This window comes from Plodia interpunctella, chromosome 2, assembly GCF_027563975.2.
Source record: "Plodia interpunctella isolate USDA-ARS_2022_Savannah chromosome 2, ilPloInte3.2, whole genome shotgun sequence".
Classification (NCBI taxonomy): Eukaryota; Metazoa; Arthropoda; class Insecta; order Lepidoptera; family Pyralidae; genus Plodia; species Plodia interpunctella.
In genome coordinates this window covers 11480706-11505971 of record NC_071295.1, presented here as the reverse complement: position 1 = coordinate 11505971, position 25266 = coordinate 11480706, and the positions used below count along the sequence as shown (strand labels likewise).

Below are 25266 nucleotides of genomic sequence, written 5' to 3'. Positions count from 1 at the left end.
ATAGTGTAAGAAAAGCCTCCATTACAACCTACCACTATTAGCCTACGTACCTTACCTAGCCAGGTATGAAAATAATCTCTTGTTTTTCCCTTAATTGACTTTTACAATATTGTAGATGAGGAAGAGTCAGTAATGATCAAATTTTTGAATAAATGTTGCAATATTGTGGATGCTAACCCTATTATTGTGGACTTCATATTTAGCCATACTGCTGTCGTCCAGTACTTGCGACGTCTGAGAAAGAAAAAATTATTTTAAAAATACACTGATAAATTGAATTATTATACTTAATAAAACACTACTGTTGTATATTATAAATAAATCTACGTATGAAATCTTAATCTTAATAAATATTAGTAATGAATCAACTCACAACCGCGGCGGCCTTCACGTTTTGACTGAACTTCTCGTCGGACATCCCGAACTCCTCTGAACGCGAGTCCAACATTGGGTTGCAAGAGTCACGCGGCGTTATGTGCTATATAAAAATTTACAATATTTGTTATATCTTGTTTAAGTATAATAAATAATTATACTAGGTATTCGACAAAGATTATTTGTTTAGAGCTTTATTTACGATTTATTTAATAGTAACAATAGCAAATATGATGCATGACAAAATTTGTTTTGTTCAGAAAAAAATGAATCGCGCGGGCGCCAGCGCATGCGCGTAGACAATAATAAGAAATATTTTTTGATAAACTAAGGACCGTAGAAAATGTAAAAAGACCGGTTGAGTGCGAACCGGTCTCGCGCACGAAGGGTTCCGTACCATTGTCTATAAAAACGGCAAAAAATCTTTGTTATACGGAAGCCCGCTTTTATATTAACTCTGTGGTATTAGCATTATATTTATTGTTACAGCGGCAATAGCAATATATAATCTGTGAACATTGTAACTATCTAAATATCACGGTTCATGAGATATATGCCTGGAGATAAACGGACAGCGGAGTCTTAGTAATGTACGGAATAAAACCTTCAGCCAGTTTTTACAATAAACAAATGTCGTTTTTGTATCACCGCCTCATGATTAAGGCGGTCCAGCCCACAGTCTGATTAAGATATCAACTAGATACCTACGTGGATGTGAAGGAAGTGTGTTGGGAAGACTTATTTAAATATAAACTGCTACATTAAAATAATTATTCTGGAAAATTCGATTCAATTCAAATTCAAAATTCTTTATTCAATTTAGGATGATATACATCACTTATTGACGTCAAAAAAATTACTTAAACTAAGTCTACTGCCGGCTTCCAAAGCGCAAGTGAAGAAGAAGCGGCGCAACAAACTTCACCGCAGCCTTTTCTCCAAGGACGTCAATTAACAAATATAGGTCTTATATATATATATATATATATATATATATATATATTAAAAATTAGGAGGACGAATTTACATCATTATTAAAAATGTCAAAATTTGAATAAATAAATAAAATAAAATATGTATTTCCAATAAAATTATTAAAAATTGTCACACAAAATATATAAATAAAAAGCTAAATGTACAAAACGTACGTAATAATGTCATAAATCAATTACATATCTTATGAAGATACTGCACCATGCTTGGGCCAGACATTATTGTCGTTCACATAGTCATCAGACTTGTAATATGCCTTTTTACAAAGTACTTCTTTTATATAATTTCTAAATTTTTTGTCCGGCAAATCAAGAATCCATTTAGGCAATTGAAATTTTGCAATGGCTGATACAAATAAAGAACAATCCGTTGCGAAGATTATGACATATGTCTGTGGAGAATGTCATAAAGAAAATTAAATAAAACCAAAAAACCTAATCAGGTGCAGAGAATGTGACTATATAATTGTGTACAAGAAGAGGACAAACACATTGGTTGTATTTGATGTTGGATGATGGAATAATACTACAGATTCAATTTACATTTAGTTTATTATCCATCCATCTCTTCATAGTCGTATTTCGTATTCCTCATGGCTGAGGGTCGTGGTTATTACGTAGAATGAAATACACACAACTTTCTTGGCATTATTAATGGAGTGGTTTGCCATTGCCTTGCCTTCATTTCACACACAAGTTAATAAAAATCAACCAGTGTGCAGGTTTCCTCACGATGTTTTCCTTCACCGGAAACAAGTGGTGGTCGATGAAAACAATTAAACATGAGTCTGATTGGTATACAAACTCATGTGCCACGAGTAGGATTCGAGCCTGGGACCTTTCGATCCACAGGCGGGCGTCTTAACCATTACACCACCACCGCTTCCCATCCATACAATGTATCTATATATAAACAATAAATGGGTAAATGTGTCACCTGTTTGTGCACGGAACTCGAGGAGCAGTTCCTGAGCATACACCACAAGTCCAGCACGCCCACCTCGTCGCTGGTCACCAAACTCTCCATGCTGCGGGGGGTCTCCGCCTTACGCATGTCCGGACCCACCGTCTGACAATCGCAAAACGTCACTTGGTAAATCGAAAAGAACTCAAAATTAACACGACATACATCAATCATCGCACATGAAAAAACAATACAACATTGAATTGGTTGCTTAATTACTTTACTTTTCATTATACAGTGTTTCAACATCAACATTATGTGTAAAATTTTAAAAAATCATTGAATATTCATATCATTTGACGACCTCGGTGGCGCAGTGGCAAAGTACTTGCCTCTGAACCGAGAGGTCCCGCGCGGGTTCGATCCCCGGTCGGGTCATGATGGAAAATGATCTTTTTCTGATTGACCCGGGTCTTGGATGTTTATCTATATAGGTATTTGTTATAATATATAGTATCGTTGAGTTAGTATCCCATAACACAAGTCTCGAACTTTGGGGCTAGCTCAATCTGTGTGATTTGTCCTAATATATTTATTTATTCATGTAGTTTTATTACATAATGTCGTTTATCATCAGTTTATTTTCGAGTGTGTTATTGCTAACACTGGTTGACACCAGTGTTAGCAATAACACACTCTGACAACACCTGTCAGATGCCTGTAGGTGACTTGAACAAAGCCTGACGGCTTTATTCAAGTCACCTACAGGCATCTGACATGACTTTGACGACTACCTACCGGCATCGAGTGGCAAGAAATCGCATACCCACTAGCGAACTTTCAGTGTGCAGGTTCAGCCATTTAATCTTCCCCACTACTGGGGCACTGACCTTCATTATGCATGGATAAACTCTCTGAATTTAGTTGAGGAAGTTTGAGAAATCTTGCACTAATTAAATACTGTAGGACTATAAACTATTCACTATGTTCTATCGAGAGTGTTATTGCTAACAAATAGAAAGGCAGCAAGCTGAAACTCCCATCTGACATGATCCCTTTTATGCTTCGTGGGCATTACTTTTTCGACAACCACCATCTACTAGATGGCGCTAGTATGCGCTCTTCCTAGTGGCAGTAAGGGCTTACTACTGCCGTTCTATAGAATTAATAATATATTTATATTAATTTAGTGACCTGTCTACCCTGTGAGGGATAATAGACATGACTGTTTATTAACTAACCAGTGCCAGGGACATATCGACTCTATGGTTGGGGTTGTTCAAAATATCCCTGAACGGCAAGGAGCATGTGGCGAACGGGAAGTTCTGTTTCTCCAACTCGCAGACAATTATCGGCATCTCCTCCTAAAATAAAAACAAATATACAGACGACAGCACATCAAAATTACCTAATTTATTGCAAATTCATCTTTATTACCGCGACATAAAGATTATTGCAGGGTAGCTTGACATGTGGTCGACTGTACAAACTTATGCCACTATCATTTTTAACAGTTGTGTAAAATTCGCCGATATCAGAAATGCTGGATAAAGCTTTATTTTGTTATTAAATTAATGAATATAATGAATTAAAAGAAAATAATACATTTTTATTAAAATTGTCAATACAACGTTTTGTTATCCAAATGAGTAGAATAACTTTTGTTTATACGAAATTATTTTTTACACCTATTTGTTACTATTTGTTATTTTTATAATAAGCTTTCTTAACCGGTCTCAAGCGGAGTAAGACTTTTATTGTAGGTAGTTATCATCCTTGCTTCTAACTATATTTACCAATGTAATGATAATAGTTGTGGGTTAATGCAAGTAAACTTTTAGTCTATGGATATATATTATGTCAATATACCTATATATATATTTGAGTTAAAACTAAATAAAATATCGATTCGATAACATTAAACATAAATGGGGTTTTTCGGGTAACCTATCCTAAAAGATTTTCTTATAAGTATATGAGGAATTGACATAGATGGGAAGATTTATAAATACCTAAATCGCACCTTGCGATTTAGAGCCCCGTGGGGTAGTCCTATTCTAGGTACACATATATAAGGTTCAAATATATATCCGAAATTGAGACATGTCGCAATGTGGCGTTTGAACGACAGAACCCTTCATCTACGAACGATTCGCCGACAGAATGTCTACTCTATTCTGTCGGCGGATCGTTCGTAGATGAAGGGTTCTGTCGTTCAAACTATCAGGAGGTAAACATACATATTTGAGGTAATCCATGAACCGTTCATCCAACACAGCGTCGTACTCTGTGGTAAAGTCGAACAGAATGACGCGGCCACCGCGCACGCGCGTCATCGACACGTTCTGGTCGTAGAACTTCCATGTGAGCAGCAGGGACTTGTCGCGGGAATACACCACAGCCTAGGAAGTACACTTGTTTTGGAGATAAGCTGACTCTCATAGAATTACTTTGCTTGCCATCATTTTATATCTATTAACGCGAAACCGTGCGCCGAAGTTTGGCGGATTCGGCTTACATTGCTGGTTTTTCATTGCGGTGAATAAAAACTCTCGTATAATGCATTGTCGTCGGCATCTGAGTTCGACGATAGTGTGAAGCCGGCATTGAAATAATGTTACGAATTAGCCGCTAGGGGGTTAATTCGATGGCTTGTGTTGTCAAAAGATAGTATCAAACAAATAATTATCGTAATGTCATTTTTTAATGTTCAGTCTAAGAATAAAGATTTGTATTAAATACAACTAGCCATTGCCCGCGGCTCTGCCCAAAAAATTGCCTGTCACTCTCCAACTATATCCACACCAAAAATTATCCGATGCTCAGATCAAACTGATACAATTCCACATATATAACATTAGTATGGATACTGAAAAATAACTACTTAATGCTTGTCATAATTTTAAAGGAGCTTTCTTTTATACGGTTTTCACAATGAGTACCGGAGTCACTATGTGCCAATACCTATTTTATATCTATCACCAAAAAAATATGGAAAATCAAACATATGATTATACAATAAGGGTCAATTCACCTCATCAGAAAGCACGAGTGTCCCGATGTGTAACGTGAAGGTACACTTCATGGGCGCTGAAGATGGCTGCGCCAACTGCGGAGTGGCTGCTGAATGTTTGAGGGCCACGCGCGAGGGACACGTGGTCGATGTTTCTCGAGTCTCCGGCGCAATCTAGTCAATTCGTTATTGAGAACAAGCAAAATATATAATACCGAGAATATACTTATTTCTTTAGAAGCGGTGGTGGTGTACTGGTTAAGAGCCCGCCTGTGGATCTTAAGGTCCCAGGTTCGAATCCTACTCGTGCCACATGAGTTTGTATACCAATCTGACTCATGTATAGGTAGTTTTCATCGACCACCACTTGCCTCCCGTGAAGGAAAACATCGTGAGGAAACCTGCACACTTATTCGTTATTAACTTGTGTGTGAAATGGAGAAGGCAACGGCAAACCACTCCATTAATAATGCCAAGAAAGTTATGTGTGTTTCATTCCACGTAACCTCAACCATGAGGAATACGACTATGAAGAAGAAGAAGAATAGATTTATTTCTAAATTCTGGGGAGAAGACTATGTTTTATGTTTCTCTGCGGGATCGAATCAGGAACATTGAACCTTTTATCACAGTTTCTGATTTGGAGGGATGTGGAGAGACACTACACAAATTAGTGTCTGTAGCAGTACAGATAAACAATACAGATAATTTTCTATGTCTGTCTAAATAGACTGACAATAACTTCAACGTTGCAAGCTTGCGTATGCGCACGCTTATTGGTCACTCATTGAGAGTCCTATGCCCAGAAATAACGATTCGAGCGACAACTGTTCATTTTTTTTTATCCTATTCAGTCACACTGCTAGGCAAATATCTCCCCCAATAGAATGGTGTATACAACTTTTAAAAAATGCAATTGCTGGGTTGCGAACATAGACTTTTACAATGCGCGGTCCAAAGCCAAATCATCAAATCAATCATCCAAATCATCTTAATACGAGCTAAACCTTTTTTTCAATGCCCATATATCGATATATGTTCTAGATACTATTTACGAGTATATTTAAATATAAAAACAGTTTAAAGAATCATAACATTTTATTGATAAATACTATCTATACAATAACTATTTAAAAACAAACTACTTAAAATCAGTCTAAACCTACAGCTATAACACTACAAGTATACATCATATGACTAGATAGAAAAACAAACCCATAAAATACAGGATAATTATTATAAATTGATACTAATGGACGGATAATAATTTATGATATTATACTCATAAATATAAAGGCTAGAATAGCATAAACTATAGTATGAATAGACGACGCGTTGACCTATCAAAATATTATATATGTACCCTCTTATTAAGACATTTTACAAGCGCTTTTTAAATCTTATTAATTTAAATATCATTTCCTGTCGTGATACGACTTTTCAATATTAAAAAAATAAGATAAACATAAGAATATTGCAGATTGATTCTTTAATTAAATGTATATATTAGGACAAATCACACAGATTGAGCTAGCCCTAAAGTAAGTTCGAGACTTGTGTTATGGAATACTAACTCAACGATACTACATTTTATAACAAATACGTATACATATAGATAAACATCCAAGATCCGGGCCCATCAGAAAAAGATCATTTTCCATCATGACCCGACCGGGGATCGAACCCGGGTCCTCTCGGTTCAGAGGCAAGCACTTTACCACTGCGCCACCGAATTCGTCGAAATTAAAGATAGTACTTCAATTTTATTACCGATTTTATTATCTCTACAACTGACAATACAACCATGCCATAATATATTCAACTACAGTCCATTCATAGGGCAGACGGAAAAACGACACATGAAGACACAAGCAAATTACGCTTGACTGAGCGATTTTTTAGTTCACAAAAATATTTAAATATATTTCGACAATTAATAATTTACTTTTTCTTTTCGCAAAATGAAAAAAATGTGATTGTATCTATATAGTAGTAGTTCGCTTTTCTCCCTGCTTCAGAAACAAACTAACATTTTCATACAGGGTAGAAATATATGAAGAAATATAATATCAAGTAAGGATATAAAATATTATATTTATCTCGCAAGAAATTACGGACATTATATTTTTGTCACGCATTGAGTGTATTAAGACACGATGACATTAATAAATGAAATGCATGTATGAAATTTTATTTTTTGGAAAATATACTAATTACGTATTGTTTAAAAGTGTGTTAAAAGCCACCCTGTATACTATATAAGAACATACACACTACCGCGCGGCAAGATGACGTTCATTGAAAATGAAGCTTTAAAACGTCGTCTGTAGACATAATTTACATTGACAGGTCGAGAGCTGACACCAAGCAATCCGCTAATTTGTTGTCAGTGTAAAGTATATCCACACAGCAAGCTTTAAGGCTCACTTTTCAATGAACGTAATTTCTTCGATAGAAGTACGCTACGACATAATGATCTAAATGGAAGTCCACAAATTCACCTCGGGTGTGTGTGTGCTCTGTAATAGCTCCCTACAACGAGCTAACTCCTCCCCGATGGATTGCAGCGCGAGTTCCATCTTCTGCGACATCGATGCTGCTTCTTGGTATCTAAAACAAGTAGTTTCATCACAGATGAACTAATAATAAAGCTGTTCTAATAATAAAGCTGATATGTTGTAAAATGCTAATACAATTTGTATTATTGCACCAAAGATAAATACTGAAAAGTAATATGATACACAAAAAATAAAAGGCACAAAAGCGGACGGAAGGCTATGTATTTTTTTTTTTAATTCGATAGCAACGTTCGTAATGGTCTTTCACGGAATGGGTGATTAAAAAAAATATTATCACTAGCTCCTCTGTGCTTGGTTATTCATTCAGATTCGGAAGACACGTTATTCCATTCCACATCAATCCACATTGAGCCCGCGTGGTGAGTCATGGCCCATCCTCCATTGTCGTTTGATTAACATACGCGTGCCAAAATTTAATGACACAGATTACAGAATCAAACTTTAGGGCTGATTTACACCAAACAAGCTAATGCTAAAATATACTCAATTACTTACGCTTTTGTTCCTACTGCTTCATCTTTTGTCTCACCAAAAGATCGCCTGCGGGCTGCTGAGATAAAAAAATAAAAACAAAGTTTTACAAGAGTAAGCTCTCTCTCTTATCCTTGATGGTTGCCGGGGCATTAGAGGCTGTGATGTCGCGATCCCAGCGTAAAAATAAACTTTTAAAATTCGACTATTTTCCATACGCCCGATGTCAACCCTCCTTGGGAATGGTAATGTTGCTTGTCACCTGCCAAGACTAAGTGTCCCTTACTCACCTCGTACAACATACACGGGAGGACACAGACTGGTTGCATTCTAAGGCCTTACACCAGTAAGAGCGTAAGCTAATCGAGAGTAATCATTGCGCCTGACGCAATTTGTTTAAAGCAGTAGAGCATTATTTGTCACCTAGATTGAGCACGCAGGCGAAGTTTGATAGCAGAATAAGATTTAATCCTAGCCTATCATACAGATGGGTTAAAAGTTGTGCTCCACAAGTGATGGATAGATAATTTATCCGTCAGATTACAACGAAAAAGGTGACAATGCAAATGGCGCCAAATATATTATGACAGAAACTTACCAGAACACATAACCTCTCCCTCGCTCATGGTGGGCATTTCCGATGAATGTTCAGTATAAGTATCTGTGCTAGTCGTCGTCATCTTTTGTTCGCCCGGAGATACGAGTTGGCGAGTACATTTGCCTGAAACTAGAAATAATCGTGGACGGAACTTATAATCCATCATTTAAAGCATATTTTAAAAAGTCAGTATATATCGAAAGTTGAAGATCATTCGTATTATAGGTGAGACCTTTGCCCGTGCAGTGAGACAAATTAAAAAAAAAACACATTTTGATGTAGGTATAGTTCGATTCTGGTATCCAGTTACACGATTATTGAACAATTAATTTTCATCGATGCTAATTCCACTAATATTATAAATGCAAGTTAATGTGACATCACATTCTGTGAGGTCATTCAACGCAAAATCTTCTGGGTGGATTACGATGAAACTTGTAAATTGATAGAATTTAAGATGTTGGCTACTTTTTCGAAAATTCTAGTTTAAAATAAATGTTACCATCATGTTCAGGAGGGAGGTCGGACAAATGTGATATCTCGTGGTCCGTGTTATCCGGCGACGTGGTCCGCGACCTGGCGTCGTTGGCGATGGACCTCAATTGTGGATTATCTGTAGGTGAAGTACTTTCACTAATCTAGGGGATATTACTACGACAATGTATATTATGTCTGGCCCGGTGATCAAAATCGAAACCTTTTGAAATATCATTTACTTGTCAAATTTATTAGACAACAGCGACTTCGTCAACGTGCCAGCCATTGCAATACATAAAGCTATACGTAATACTGGGGCCCGCATTGCTAAAAATTTGTTGATTCATTGCACGTATATTGCTAATCTATACCTTCATACTGCAAATTTTACAACGTAAACATAGCATGAGAAATCACATTAACTCCTGCATGATCCGAGTCTGCGTCGACTTTGTGTAATATTCCCGCTAAACCTTCCGGTGCAAAAAGTTCATAGTATCATAACGTCTACAGTATCATTTTGACCATTGTATATTAAAAGTGTGCTTAGTGTAATTTGCCTTTTGTTAAAACTACTTCTGTTTCTATCATGGGATTGGCTCCATCCGCGTCCATCTATGAATAGGGAATTAAATGTTAATTACTAAACAAATAGGAATGTGACTGTGGCCCTACCATACGAAGTTCCTGCGTTTTCGTCAATCGAGCCGGGATTGCACGTGGGACACTGTTTGAAAGTTTCATCAACGTCGATCGTTTTGAATCGTAAAGTTCCGCTGCACGATCGGAACACGGAAACCGACCGGCGAGCGGCGCGCGGACACGAACATATCCGAACGCTTTGCTCGCAAAGTTCTGTGGATAAAGTCTTTAGATATCGTAGTGGGAAAGAGAAAAGCATACCAGACAGAGATCCGAGTTTGAAACTGTGAAAGTGACTATACGCTTCATTGGAGCTCGTGGCGCGACGTTTAATCCACGTGATAGAGTTTGCTTCGACTTCATGGACAAAAATTAATTGATGTCCGTTAGTATCGCTAAAACTGAAAGGCTTTACCGAATCGGATGGTCTTAACTTTTGTTCGCTCTCAGGGATAGTAATGCTCAAGCATAACGACATAAGTTATGACTAACAAAATGTAACAAAGAGACGACATCATTCCAACGCTAACTGATAAATTTCATCAATTTAACAATTTTAATTAGTAAAATAAAAAGTCATCTTACCTGAAGTGGGTTTTAAACCATTTTCATCGGATGAGTCTACTGAGCTATCTCGAATTTTGTTCGAACTTTGCTGTTTCCCGTGAAGTTCCCTCACTTCTTTAATACTATCGCGGGCGGCTTGGTCCAGGATGGATTCTCTGGGACGCGCTATAGGCACTCGTTTATCAACCCCAGGTTTAAACACATCATTATCCTGTATTTTGACGCCAGTTTTTAAATCAGTTTGCATATTTAAATCTTGTTTTAAATATTCTGTCGGTTTATAAACTTCTTGTACATATCTGTCAGAGGCTTGTATTTTGATACCAGTTTTAGCGCCTGTTTGTGTGTTGGAATCTTGTTTGAGATCATCTGTTGGTTTATCGTTACCGGGTGTGAACAAATCTCCGTCTTTATCGTCTTGAATTATACCTTGTGATTTGACGTTTTTAAATTCGTAAAATGGGAAATATTCTCTACTGTCTTTGTATGATCTTTGATCATCGGTTTCAATTTTATCGACTAGTTCGTTCTGAGTATCAAAATTTTTCTCATCCAAGAATTTCTTTCGTTTCTTCTTGGAGGAGCGGCTGGTCATTGAGTCCCTGTCGGGCTCAGCCTCGGATGTCGTGGGAACAAATTTATCTATAGAATTACCCTGTATGTATAAATTTGAAAATTGTATTTTGTCTTCTTTTTGCGGAAATCTACAGAGAATAAATACAGCACTGTACATTTTTGTAAATAATCATTACAAATTAAGCTAATTTTGACAAATTATTTATAGTTTGATTAAAGTATATTGAAATGAGCATAGACTTGTGGATGGAAAGATTCTTACCCTTTTACTCAAATATTAGGTGATGGTATAAATTAGATTAAAAGAAACAATTTATACTTAGAAAAGACGGTTGTCCAAAGGTGAGTCAATAACGACTATATAGAAAAAAATATTAGGCGGGATTTCTTTGCAAAAAAGTTATATATAGGTACTAATATTACAAAAATAAAATATTTGCATGTTTGTATTTGTGTTCATGGCGAATAAATTCCAAAACTACTAGACCGATTTTGATGGAATTCGACACAGAGATGGACTATGATGGACACATGGTAGAACGGAATGAAAACTTACTCGTTCCCAGAGTATTGAGCCCACAATTGGTTGGCGCGATCTATCGGAGAATATTCTGTTCCGGACTCCATTTCTTTCGACGGTTGCTCCGGAGTTTCCTTCCTTCTTTCATTTTCGACGCTCTGGAAACGAAAGCTTATCATTGGTATAAAGAGAATAATGAAAATAATTAATCTAAATTTCGTAGGGAGACAAAATAAATTGATTGAGCATCAGTAATGTGAAGTCATAGGAAATAACCTTTAACTAAAATTATAGTTTATATACTTTACTAGATGTTGCCCGGGGCTTCGCTCCCGTGGGACCTTGGATAATGTAACTTTCTAACGGTGAAAGAATTTTAGAAAATGGTTCGGTAGTTTCGGAGATTATCCGCCTCAAACATACAAAGTCACAAATACGATTATCCGCCTCAAACATACAAGTCTTTAAAGTAATATTATTATTATTGACGACCTCGATGGCGCAGTGGTAAGGTTCTTGCCACTGAACCGAGAGGTCCCGGGTTCGATCCCCGGTCGGGTTATGATGGAAAATGATATTTTTCTGATTGGCCCGGGTCTTGGATGTTTATCTATATATGTATGTATTTGTTATAAAATATAGTATCGTTGAGTTAGTATCCCATAACACAAGTCTCGAACTTACTTCGGGGCTAGCTCAATCTGTGTGATTTGTCCTAATATATTTATTTATTTATTTAGAAATATAAAAACTAAATTTCGAGTACCTGCACAGTTCCCTCTTTAGAATTTATTTGGGGCTTTGCATCATTTGCTACCCTTTCGTTCCTTACACAGTCGTTCACCCTGGGATCAACGTCAGCCTTTTTAGTTTCAGTCGCTTTTGTCATTTGGCCAGCTTTGATTCCGGCCTGTAAAAACAAACACGTCGATTAAATAGAAAATAAAACAATAAATGGAGTACACTTCAACCGCACCGCCACCCAGCAAAATGATGTTCATCGAAAAATGAGCCTTATAGTGTCCTCTGTAGACACAATTTACATTGACTGGTCGCTGTCAATTGTCGTCTTGTTAAAGTTACTTGTCAATAAACGTCATCTTGCTAATTGCAGAGTGCGGTAGAAGTGTGCTATGATCTTCATGCGATTTAATTCGCAACGGACGCTGGTATTTGGTTCAATGTAATCATATATGTAAATATCACGTATACATCGCAACAGACCGACATAACGTTTGTATCGTTAATAAAACGGAATAATGAAGTATTCCGTTTATATATGATGATAGTCTCAATATATCTTCTTCTGTAGCGTGTCGACGTGGCGAAACATATTTGTGCAGACCAATAAGACACCATCGATAAAGCAGTATCTAATACATCACTACACATAAAACAAAGTCGGGTACCGCTATCTGTCCATATATGCGGGTTCTTTTATAACATCTGCGATTCCTGAAGCTGCGTATTATTTTAAAAGATGTGCACATTCCTTAAGTAAAGCTTCAGGAATGTGCACATCTTTTAGTATACATTTAATATGGTTTTTTTACCCGAGTGAAGCTGGGACGGGCCGCCAGTATAACATAAAAGTATGAAAGAGAACAGAACTTACGGAAGCAATCCTCAATACATCTAACTTTTCTTGCAAGTCCTTTATCTTTTTTACAAGCTCCGCGTTTATTTTAGCTAGCACCTGTAAACAATGATAGATATAAGGTCAGCGTATAAACTTTTGAACATTTGGCTGTGATTTTACGATTAGCCGCCTGCTTTCAACTTCGTCGAGACGAGAAAATGGGAAATCTGACCCTGAGCCACGCTCAACAGCTGCGAAAAAAACCTTAAAAACGCTCAGATTAGAGAGAGAGAGAGAGAGAGAGAGAGAGAGAGAAGTAGATACCCGTTCTTCCTCGCTGGTGAGATTATCATTATACCCCGAGTCGTCGGAGTGCTTGGACTTGGCGGGGCTGGGGGCGTCCGGGGCGCCGCTGGGGCACGGCTTGGGGCCCGGGTAATCTTGTGTCACCGGCTCCTCTCCCACCTGGTCATTATTTATTTTTCTAACTTCATCGTTCCGAATAAAAATATACTTATAAACAAAGACTAAAACATACTTTAAGCTTAAATATGTTGTCTCTTTCTGTCAATGGCAAATATTATAAAGAGCGATAGTGACAAAACATATTTTAGCTTATACTAGTTGTTTGCCGTGAACTTAGACCTCGCGATCACAATATATTTTTACAAAATTGTTAATATTTCGAAAACCAATTTCGTGCCCCACGAACTTGAAAATTCTATTGACCAGACCAACGATTCAAAAGTTATCGCGTTACAAACAAATAAACATACATACATACATACAAAAATATATTTTTGCCCCAAGTCGAAGTGTAGTCCAACTATGCTTTACTTTTTTATGGGAGAAATTTAAAGCTTAAAGAAGGTATTATTTCAAAAATCATTCATAAAATTTATATTACCACATTACAGATTAATTATTTAAAGTCAGGTAAGAAAAACTAATTATTGTCTTTATTAAAATTTGAAAATTGCAATGACAGCGGTGCAAAGGCAGCGGTGGAAACGCCCTGAGAACAACCACTTTTTTTTTTGGAAAGTCGTGTAAAAAAAAGTAAAATATTACCTTAAGATTTCCAGCCATGGAATATGTTCGTTCCGGTACCATTTCTCGCTGTAAAATAATACACGGATGCTTTACTTTGCCACGACAGCGCAGTCTGCTAATTTGTTGTCAAGTATTGTGCTTTTAAAGCTCACATTTCAATAAACGTTCTTATTTAGGTATGTTTTTATTAAAGAAAGGAGGAAGTAAATTTTTACATCACTCATATTCGGTAAGTAATTCCTTATTACTCCCAAATGACCAATAAGCGCTCTAGGGTGATAAATGTAGCTAGAAAAGCCCTAGGGCGGTAAGTAATTTAAAAAAAAAACACTTCACTCTTTCAAAAGTTCGCGTATATATAATCATCATACTGGCAATAGACATCATGCATTCAGCCCAATGACCAAAGAGGTCGCTTCGTATAATAGTAATCAATTTTAAATATCGAAACGCGACGCTCGATTTCGTTCTTGAAAAAAAAAAAATTAAAAGTTCTTTACTTGGTTCTTTTTAATGAAAAAGGCGGGAATAGAAAACTTATACATTTTAACTAATAAAATGTTTTACTCTTGTAATTCCGTTGTTTTTTCTACTTACTTCACAATCGAGATAGGGTGTAAGCATCAATTGCACCCTCGAACTATAGGCTAAATATCTCGGGCTGCAGTTGATGCCTTACAGCCCTTGGCTACTAATCTACCATGAAGTTTTTGTGTTGCCTTTTATCTGGCATTTTTTAGATATTCTATTTGGGAGACTTGAATATGACAACAGTGGTTAAGGTGAAGACGCGAAAATTTTTAAATAAAAAATTGTTGTGTCTTTTCTTGATAAAAGAGTGTCAAAGACAGCAAGTGTTATATAACATTTGGTAACACTCTGTGTGGGAGCACCCTTAATACACACTCGATAAGAACTAATTCTAAATTGAAAGTTAACTCTCACACTACAAACAGATTGACGCCTCTCCTGGCCAGACACCGAACGTTCGCCGATAACTGGTGCAGTTCCATTTAGCTAGAACAAGATATAAAATGTGTATTTTTATTTGTAATCGATAAACACAAAAAACAACCTAATTTGGGATGTAAATAAAACATCTTAAGGTCGATAATTACGTAAAAATCAACTCACATGGATTGAAGATTTTCTATCCATATTCATAATGTCATCATTTTTCGCCTGTTCGTTCGGATCCATCTATAACGGAATACAAAATTAATATTCAATATCGCTGGCTGTATGTTGATTTGTCACAATATGGACACACACACATTGTGTTAAAATAATGACACTACTCACAAGAAATGATATTGATTGGCGTTTCTCGCCGTCTCTGGTTTTATTTTCACCGCTTTTTTCCTGTGCATCTTGAGTTTCCTATTTAAAATAAAAACAAGCATTTTTTTTAAATCCCTATGGCTTAAAGCGCTATTTTTTAAGCCCTTTAAACAAATTAGGTAATTATATTTATGTGTGCAGTAATATTATACTTAGGTATATTTTAAGTCCACGTGCCTTTTATTTGTACTGTATGATATTTATTTTCTGTATAATTTCTTGGTAAAAGAGAACATAGGTTATTTATTACTCTGTCGCGGTGTCACGAACGAGTGGAGTTATTAAACTCTTGGCTCTGTCTAGCCGGTAAGGGATAAAGACATGTTACCTACGCAAAATTTAATCAAATAGATTTGAATAACTCTAACGAGAATACTCATTCACATCCGTTACGTTTTTGTGTTTTATTTTACTTAACAAAATGTAGGTATGAATCTAGTTGTATTGATAAGTTTTAGTCAAATATGAATATATTCTGTTATATCCAAACTGAAATTTTGGTGGATAGAACAGAATTTATGATATTATTAAGAAGTAAGATTGTAAGATAATATAGTAACTCACACCAAAAGATTTCAAATATCGACTATGGCCGTCTCTGTCCACAATATCACTGCTTTTTGATTGTACGTTTTGGCCCGGCTGTAAACAACACAGAACATGTTTTTAGTATCTATACTACGGTAAGAGTGATTAATTAAAAAATATTAATAATTGTGAGCTATATATAATTAATAAATGCGGGGCGCTGCGCCCCCCTGCACCCCCTGCGTCGCTGTCCGACTTGAATTTTTAACCCGTTGTATTAAAACCTTGGGTCTTACTTTATTACTTCAACCAACCTGTGCAGCAAATTATTAATAATAACTAATAAAAGCAATTAATTTCAATTTATTATTAATATTTACCACGTGGTTATTATTAATAATGTTGTAAAATTATTAATAATTTTCAATTAATCAAACTTACCGTGACATATTTATATTCTCATCAACAAGTTCTTATCATATATACGTAATATATACACAAAACATTAACAGTACAGTGCAGTATTTTATTTAAAACAATATTTACTTTATTGAAAGTCATCAACATTGTCAAGCGGAGCCTAGACTCCTATACTTAATGGCTAAGGAAGAAACCGGAGATATGCTCAGACGAAAGAGATAATTTATGTGACAAAATAATATAAGTTTTCATTTAGGGCTCCGTTAAGTTCTTAGCTTTCCAAAATTGGTTCCATTACAAAAATATATTGAATCGGGTTGCCGGACTACGGTGTTTGCTTACAATCAGGGGTGGTGGTGTAATGGTCAAGACTGTGGAACGAAAGGTCTCAGGTTCGTATCCCACTCGTGCCAGATGCGTTTGTATACCAATCTGACTCATATATATTAGTTTTCTTATACCACCACTTGCTTCCGGTGAAGGAAAACATCGTGAGGAAACCTGCACAATGGACAGTTTAGTTCACTAGTGTGTATGCGGCCACCTGCCACTAGATGGCGGTAAAAGTCGTGTCAGGTGCCTTTAGGTGACTTGAATAAAATCTGACACCATTGTTTGCAATAACACACTCGATATGATGATGATCAGGCGACCAGCATGCTCGTTTGCCCACTATATAAAAAAAGGTTGAGAACCATGGTTCTATGTATAATAATAGGAATTTTAACTTACAGTAGAGGTTGCACTCAGCCGCTTCTCCAATTCGTTAGTCATAATGAAGTTTTTAGGATGTTTGTCTTGCGTGTGCTGTATATAGAAAAATAATATTAGAGCGACAACATATTCTTATCTTACCTATTATAATATTACAAGTTTATTTGTTAGACAAATTAAAAGAAAGCCGACTTTCAATATTCATTTCACTACAACTTTTGAACGGCTGAACAGATTTACATGAAACATCGCCAAGAACCCTCGGGATAAAATTATCTATGACACAAAAAAATCTTGTTTTGTTGGAAAAAAATAAAAGCTTGGGAGCTAACCACAGACAGATACACAGATGGACACGTAAAACTTATAACACCCCTCTTTTTGCGTCGGGGGTTAAAAATAAATCTGTGACGAATTATCAGTTTATTACGGTTTTCACCAATAGTGTGATTTCTGATTATTTATATGCTGACCCCGGGATTTACGGCGTCACACGGCGAGTTAATTTCGGGTCGAAATTAACTGGGAACAAGGGAAAATGAGAGACAGAGGAGTGTGACTCACTATAATGCACGTGGATGTTGACGGTCGAGACTCTATTTCCTTGAGCGCCACACCACCACTCTTTGTCTGCAAGTCTGGAGTCTGTTCAACAAAATGAAGTAGGTATAGATTTATTATTTTTAAGATGCATGACGACCTCGGTGGCGCAGTGGTAAAGTGCTTGCCTCTGAACCGAGAGGTCCCGGGTTCGATCCTCGGTCGGGTCATAATAGAAAATGTTTTTTTTTTTCTGATTGGCCTGGATCTTGGATGTTTATCTATATGTATATGTATTTGTTATAAAACATAGTATCGTTGAGTTAGTATTCCATAACACAAGTCTCAACTTACTTTGAGGCTAGCTCAATCTGTGCGATTTGTCCTAATATATTTATTTATTATTTATATGCAAGAACGCGCCAAAGTTAAAATTTATTTCATTTATTTAGTTGAAGTTGCGGAACTTCACCCGCGGTAATTAATCTTCGTTTGACCTCGGGTCAACAACTGTATCCGTTTCATATTTTGTCAAAATCGGCTCAACACGACAAGACGCAAAGTCATGACATTTATATTATTTAATCAAATCATTTCTTCAGAAATTAGACCTTCACAGGGACTTTTTCACGTCATATTCTATCAAGTAATGATATGAAAAAACATACTATATGCTATAAAAAAATCAACTTGTACGTTATGAATTTCAATTTAAATGATCAGTGACTAAAATAAAATCAAGACACATGAATGTTAAAAGCCTTACAACGAACGCGATGGACTGTCGTTTCTCCAAAGCCTTCACCACTTGTCCGGATAGATCGGCTGCCTTCACTCGCGTCTCTAATTCTGCCACTTTGTTCTTCTCAATCAACAGTTGGGCCGATATCTCGTCTGATGAACGTACAAAGAATATACACAATTATACTTGTTTTGCCGACCTACGTGGCTTAATGCTGAACTGCTACACTGGATGTCCCGGGTTCGATTCCCGGTCAGCTCATGATGTATGTATATGTTATAAAATATAGTATCGTTGAGTTAGTATCCCATAACACAAGTTTCGAATATACTTTGGGGGTAGCTCAATCTGTGTGATTTGTCCCTATTAATACAATACAATACTCTTTATTGCACCAAAAGCGAAATTACAAAAAAATAACAATACAAAAATAAAATAAAAAGGCACAAAGGCTAAAAAAAAATATTAAATAAATATAAAAAGGAAATATTAAATGTTTTGATCAACCTAAGACGCCGTTCATACTTACAAGAACACTAGCGTCAGTATCGCTTTTTTAATTATTTTTTTCTTAAGTTATTAGCGATAATTTAAAAATAGTATAAACAAATTATTCTACAAAGGATTTTTATAGAAAGTATTATAGTTTTCCACTAATACTCGCCAACACGTTTGTTTAACTTTTTTTTACTTTGAGAATTGAGCGTCAGCAGTTTCGCCCGTGTTTCCCTTCTAAACATAGTGAAGTCTTAGACATTTTATCACATATTCTGCTAAGACTGGTAAAATGAATTTGATTCGTATAATCTGTTCTTCAGTTGGTGTATAGCACTACTGACAGCAGTGCGCTGCAGCAGCCCTCAGCTGGTCGGCCAGCCGCGCCTCGCCCTCGGCTCTGAGCTGCAGCTCCGTCTCCAGCCGGGACATGCGCGCGGAACACTCGCTGTGATGTCTGGTCGACTCCTGTTCACAATTGGCTATTTGACTTGGTATAAAATAAAATGGATATAGATATTTAAAAAACCAAATACGATAATTGAATGACGGCGATCGTGAGCGAGGTTGCATGGGAGAAATTGCTCATAGTGATAATGAGACCTTAATTTTGAGCAAATAATTTAATTTTAAAATTTCAAAAATAAATATTAATTAAATTTGACAACATATGGACCTATGGCGGACTTATAGTAAAATTGCTCATAGTGATAATGAGACCTTAATTTTGAGCAAATAATTTAATTTTAAAATTTCAAAAATAAATATTAATCAAATTTGACAACGTATGGAGACCTATGGCGGACTTATAGTAAAATTGCTCATAGTGATAATGAGACCTTAATTTTGAGCAAATAATTTAATTTTAAAATTTCAAAAATAAATATTAATTAAATTTGACAACATATGGACCTATGGCGGACTTATAGTATTCGATTGCAAACCTATGTAAAATAAGTATTGAATTGAAATAAAGTACATTACATTGAAAATTTCACCCGCCGTTACACATAAAGCAGTCTATTTATTTAAAGAGGAAAAAAAAACAAATCTTACCTCTTGCAAATCTATAATTTTGTGTTTCAACTCTTCCAATTGAGTTTTATATTTTTTTTCTTTGCAACTAGCCTCGAGAGACTCCCTGCGTAACAAAAGTTTAACATTATCAGGTTACAATGCCTATGTACATTTCGAATGTCTGTATATTCGTAACTCAAAAACACCACGCTTTATGTATGTAATAGTACATGATGGTAAGTGATCACCGGTGCCCAGAAGCAACCGCAACACCACGGACATCACAAGATCATTGCCGGTCTTTCAAGAGGTTATAGACTCGATTCTTGAAGATCATCATCATATCGAGTGTGTTAATGCTAACACAGACATCAAATTTTATTCAAGTCGCCTAAAGGCATCTGACATGACTTCTATGACTACTTGCCGCGCCTCTAGAAGGCTCCATTGTCGTATCGGATCGGGAATATCGCCGCATGTAGTTGATTGGGACATGGCTACATAAATAAAATTAGAAGCTAGCTAAAATTTTGTATATAGTATAGGAGCACAAACAGTTTCCCGGAGTTCCCAAAAAGAATAATAAATATATCAGGACAAATCACAGATTGAGGTAGCCCCAAAGTAAGTTCGAGACTTGTGTTATGGAATACTAATTCAACGATACTATATTTTATAACAAATACAATACATATGGATAAACATCCAAGACCCGGGCCAATCAGAAAAAGATCATTTTCCATCATGACCCGACCGGGGATCGAACCCGGGACCTCTCGGTTCAGAGGCAAGCACTTTGCCACTTCGCCACCTAGGTCGTCGTCGAGGAATAATGAATCAGAGCAAAAGGTCGACCTTGATACAAAGTTCGGCTGCATGGGTACTTTACTCCCATCTATTTCATCCAAACAGCAGTGCTTGCACTGTTGTTCTGGTATGAAGGGTGAGAGACGCAGTGTAATTACAGGGTACTGTGGCAAAAGATCCTAGGACACAAAATAGGCAACGCGCGTGTGACTACACTTCTGGTGTTGGAGGCATCTTTAGGCTGTGTGACCGCTTACCATCAGATGAGCCGCAGGGCTGTTTGTCTGCTTGATAATATAAAAAGGTTGTATTCATACTTTAATATAATATTATAAATACGAAAGTCTGTCAGGCGAGCCGATTAATGAAATTTGGAAGAGATGTAGATTAACTTCCGCGGGACGAGCTACGGGCAACAGCTAGTTATACATACTTTTCTGGTTCATCGGTTTCGGTTTCCGTTGTTCTGGTCGACGCGTAGTCTCTGTAAGTAAATGAAATAATGTATTAATTAAACACGAACTTAAAAATTCTATTGACAGATGCTACATACCTTTTAAATTTCATCATAATCATACCAACGGTTCAAAAGTTATCGCGTCCCAAACTTACATACATACAAAAAAATGATTATTGTATAAATATCATACGAATTTATTTTATTTTTTTTTATTTATTTATAAAGCAACACAACAAACACTAAGTAATAATATTACATTCTTAGTAACTAATAGTATACCAACTTAGCATCCTAAGCGTGTATGCACTATTGCTTTAGCTAAGTATGTTCTAAAGACAATACATAATAAAGGAAACTTTTGTTCGAGTAGGTATTTACAATCATTCATGAATATAATTACAACAATTTATAAAAACAATTTCCGAAAATGTATACCTATCTATGCAAAAGTACCAGTGGTAATTGACTAGATCTAGACCCACTGGTCTACCACTGTAGTAAATACCTAGTTAAAACTTGCTTCTCAGCATCTCGAGAACAGCTCTCTACAGATTTGTAGTCATCGCTCTTTTTATGCAACACGGATACTGAAGAGTTTCTGGAAAAAAAAATACTTATTGCAATAGTAGCAGTAGTGAGCGACCCCGCATCTTTCGTTAAACTGCTTTTAAATGACGCGCGTACAGACAGCATGTCAGCCCGTCTGGCATGATAATGATTATACTAAGTAAAATTAGTTTCTTTCAACGTTAACGCAACCTCAAGTCGATAATCTAGGTATTTTGTATGAAAATATGAAGCCTATTACGATATAATTAATTATAGATGTTAATAGAAACATACCTAGGTTATTACATAATCCAAACATCTGAATATATATAATAATGTTGTAATAGATATACACATGACTTTGATTTTATTTTTTTATGGGATTTCCATGCTCCGCCAGCCGCTAAAAGACGAATATGGGCCAATTTATTTACTTAATGTTTGCAAATATATATAAATAACTACAGGGAAAACTAGAATGGGAAATCTCGACAGATAATACAGGTTACGACCTGTATTATCTGTCGAGATTATACCCTGTTGCTTGTTGTTGCCTGTTGCTTGTATTTATACAGGGTCAAAACTGAAATATGGAGATTTGGTTTACAAGTAAATTTCTTACGTCAATTCATTAAGTATATCATGCAAAGTATAATAAATAATTCTCTGAATTAGAATTTGAATAATCTTCCCACACTTACTTCAAAGAAGCGGGTGGTGCGATGCAGCACTTGGCGCAGCGGGTTGTGAGAGAGGGATTGGTCCTCAGGAACTGTTTGGCCGAGCACAGTCTCATGTTCAGGATACGGATTCTTTCTGACATACGGTCGTTCGCTTTCTTTAAGTCAGCTATTCTGTAGGTAAAACATCTGTGCTAATTTTTAAATTATGGTGATAAGGAAAAGTGGAGGAGTTTATATGCAGTACCCATCATACACACCATAATGTGGAATGTAAGAGTAGGCTGATAATGATGAATATTCAAATTAATAAAATTGTTGATTCCGAAATCATAGTAGTGATGTGATGTGTAAAAGAGCCTAGGTATGAATATCTTATATCATAATAAATGCTTTGACTTTGCCTTTATTGCTTCCATAAAAAAAAGTCTGGTAAAGAATACAAATAAATAATTAATTCTAAATTCATTAATGTTCATAATATTAGATGCAAATAAATAAAAATAATAATTTCATATAGATGTAAAAATGTCGCAATAAGAATCATCAACTGACAAGACGAATATTGGGAATTTATATTTTGCACCCACATAAAATTTTCTCTTTGTCCTATTAGATAATGCTTATCAATGATAATATTGTGTCCACCCATCACCCATTTACTTTTATTTTGTACACTAAAGGTTAAATAAATAACACAATTAGAAAATCATACATATCCTTTTGCTCGTTAACCACAGCCTTAGTCTGAGGGCAGCACACATCCTTGGAAGTCCCTTTCTGAGCGGTCAGCAACCGGTGCACCTTGGTATTCAGCTGCTTGATGTTGTCCTGTTGGGTGTTCACCGTCTTCTTCAGGTCCAGGTTTGTGTCCATCAAGACAAAGTACAGGTCTTCCAATTCCTGCTTAGTCAGTTTCGATGGACATACCCGGTGAGGAGGTACCATATCTGTTCCAAAAAAAAATTCTATTGATACTTCAAGTTTTTTCACTTCTTCATTTAGTCTTTGGCATGCAATGGATCTGATTCTGAAAAGTTGTCATTAACTTATTTGGTATTTTATAACAGAACCAGTCTGTTATGAAAAAGATTTTTAATTTTAAGTGATTAGTCTACTAATATATATGACATTCAGAGTGTAACAAAATGTGTGAATATACATAGTATTTCAGTTCCTAGCTTAAATATAATTAGATAATTAAACACAACATTTTTCAAACAGAATTTTTCCATAAATGACCACATAATTACCTCTGTCAATTGTTCCATTACGGAGGTTTGTGATCATAATGTGGAATGAAATACAAACAATCAATTCATCTCCTCTTTTTAAGGAGTGTGTCTTCAAAGAACTTTCGACTATGACACTTGCCTTCACTGGAAGCAAACAAAACTATCTGAAACCGGTGATTCATGATTGTAATAAATTTATAATTTTATCTTTGCATGTAAATCTGCAACGCCTCTATTCTTTACTAAATATTTTATTAGCAGAACCAAGCCACATCAATGGCTTAATCAGATGTTGGTTTGTCAAGGCAGGAACAACATATCTGTTGTTTTATATGAATAAAAATGTTATGTGCTCTGCTTCTTTTGAACAACTTTGCAGACTCACCCCTCATATTGTTACACTCTGATCTTATAAATATCTTGGTTAGGTAGGTACCTAAGTGCATACTTTTTCAAAGTTTTTGAAGTTTTAAAATTAGGTAGGTGCCATTTGAAGTATAGCTATGTACCTACCTCTGTCAGATTTAGCAGAATGACTCCTGGCATTATCACGGCTAATTTTCTCTTTACTGGCAGCATTCATCGTTTACACTTGGACATTTACAATATACTAAAGAAAACAATTTTAACGTCGAAATCACTCGATCGCTGATTATATGGCTTTATTTCATTTGAATACTTCTCACGGTGCCACCACCTACAACCTCGCGTATCTTATTTCGGCGCGACATAGCTTGAATTTCGTGATGATCGTCAATACTCTGCGATATGTGCCATTAATTTGAGAATTTATACGCTGAAAAAATGAAAATGCCGCCATAGCAACCAGAAAATTTTAATTGTCAAATAAAAACAAACTTTGGTTACTGGGGTATTATTTAATCTGTGCTTTGGTGGATAAAGTGACAGAATGACGCCTGTGTTGCCAACCACTAAAACCACAACTAATATAAACGAAAACACAAAATAAAAATAACGTCTAAAACACTTAGATGTATTACACTTAGGTGTATTATAGTGCTGTTACGAATTTGCAATATGTGTTCGTTTCGTACTAAATAATAAAGGAGTAAATTGAATTTATTGCTATCTCTATCCCTTACTATAAAAACGAAAGGGTACGCGACAGTTCATAGTTTACATCTATAAAAATCATTAAGTATCACTTCTATCTATGCCTGATACGAAAATTTAATGTATAGATAGACGGACTGACCGATATAATATGCTTCCGTTTTATTCTAATTACCTTTCCAGGCCATGTTTGATAAAATTAAATGCACTCATAATGCAATGTCCACGCGTGGTTCACGCATTCACGTCGGCATGTGTCTGATTCGGCGATAGTGTGGAGTGACATACATAATTTATGAATAACAGGGTTAGTTTAGA

At 36.0% G+C, this 25266-nt stretch overlaps 1 protein-coding gene and 1 pseudogene across 8 annotated transcripts in view; one reads left to right on the top strand and one right to left on the bottom strand.

Annotated features, from left to right (window-relative positions):
* LOC128675116 (uncharacterized) overlaps window positions 1-24732 on the bottom strand; it is a 34122-nt gene extending 9390 nt beyond the window's left edge. For 3 of the 8 annotated variants that reach the window (XR_008405235.2, XM_053754275.2, XM_053754333.2), the window contains exons 1-32: window positions 24388-24732; window positions 23893-24018; window positions 23355-23589; window positions 22661-22813; window positions 21916-22008; window positions 21384-21434; window positions 20183-20267; window positions 19471-19594; window positions 18656-18783; window positions 17914-17994; window positions 17368-17442; window positions 16252-16329; window positions 15649-15726; window positions 15481-15546; window positions 15292-15363; window positions 14365-14412; window positions 13618-13758; window positions 13330-13410; window positions 12481-12624; window positions 11751-11872; window positions 10637-11322; window positions 10085-10264; window positions 9435-9545; window positions 8933-9061; window positions 8359-8413; window positions 7786-7894; window positions 5306-5458; window positions 4512-4673; window positions 3513-3635; window positions 2305-2436; window positions 374-478; window positions 178-234 (exon numbers count right to left, since the gene is read on the bottom strand). Coding sequence is in view for 7 of the 8 variants with exons in the window: in XM_053754275.2 (XP_053610250.1) it covers window positions 178-234; window positions 374-478; window positions 2305-2436; window positions 3513-3635; window positions 4512-4673; window positions 5306-5458; window positions 7786-7894; window positions 8359-8413; window positions 8933-9061; window positions 9435-9545; window positions 10085-10264; window positions 10637-11322; window positions 11751-11872; window positions 12481-12624; window positions 13330-13410; window positions 13618-13758; window positions 14365-14412; window positions 15292-15363; window positions 15481-15546; window positions 15649-15726; window positions 16252-16329; window positions 17368-17442; window positions 17914-17994; window positions 18656-18783; window positions 19471-19594; window positions 20183-20267; window positions 21384-21434; window positions 21916-22008; window positions 22661-22813; window positions 23355-23589; window positions 23893-24018; window positions 24388-24457 (4053 nt within the window). In the remaining variant the exon portion in view is untranslated. Of the gene's footprint in view, window positions 1-177; window positions 235-373; window positions 479-2304; window positions 2437-3512; window positions 3636-4511; window positions 4674-5305; window positions 5459-7785; window positions 7895-8358; window positions 8414-8932; window positions 9062-9434; window positions 9546-10084; window positions 10265-10312; window positions 10409-10636; window positions 11323-11750; window positions 11873-12480; window positions 12625-13329; window positions 13411-13617; window positions 13759-14364; window positions 14413-15291; window positions 15364-15480; window positions 15547-15648; window positions 15727-16251; window positions 16330-17367; window positions 17443-17913; window positions 17995-18655; window positions 18784-19470; window positions 19595-20182; window positions 20268-21383; window positions 21435-21915; window positions 22009-22660; window positions 22814-23354; window positions 23670-23892; window positions 24019-24387 lie in introns of all 8 variants that reach the window. The other 5 variants (XM_053754292.2, XM_053754283.2, XM_053754310.2 and 2 more) reach the window with 5 other exon arrangements.
* LOC128674547 (DNA-directed RNA polymerases I, II, and III subunit RPABC4-like) lies at window positions 1710-1883 on the top strand (annotated as a pseudogene).
* Window positions 24733-25266: the final 534 nt, after the last annotated feature.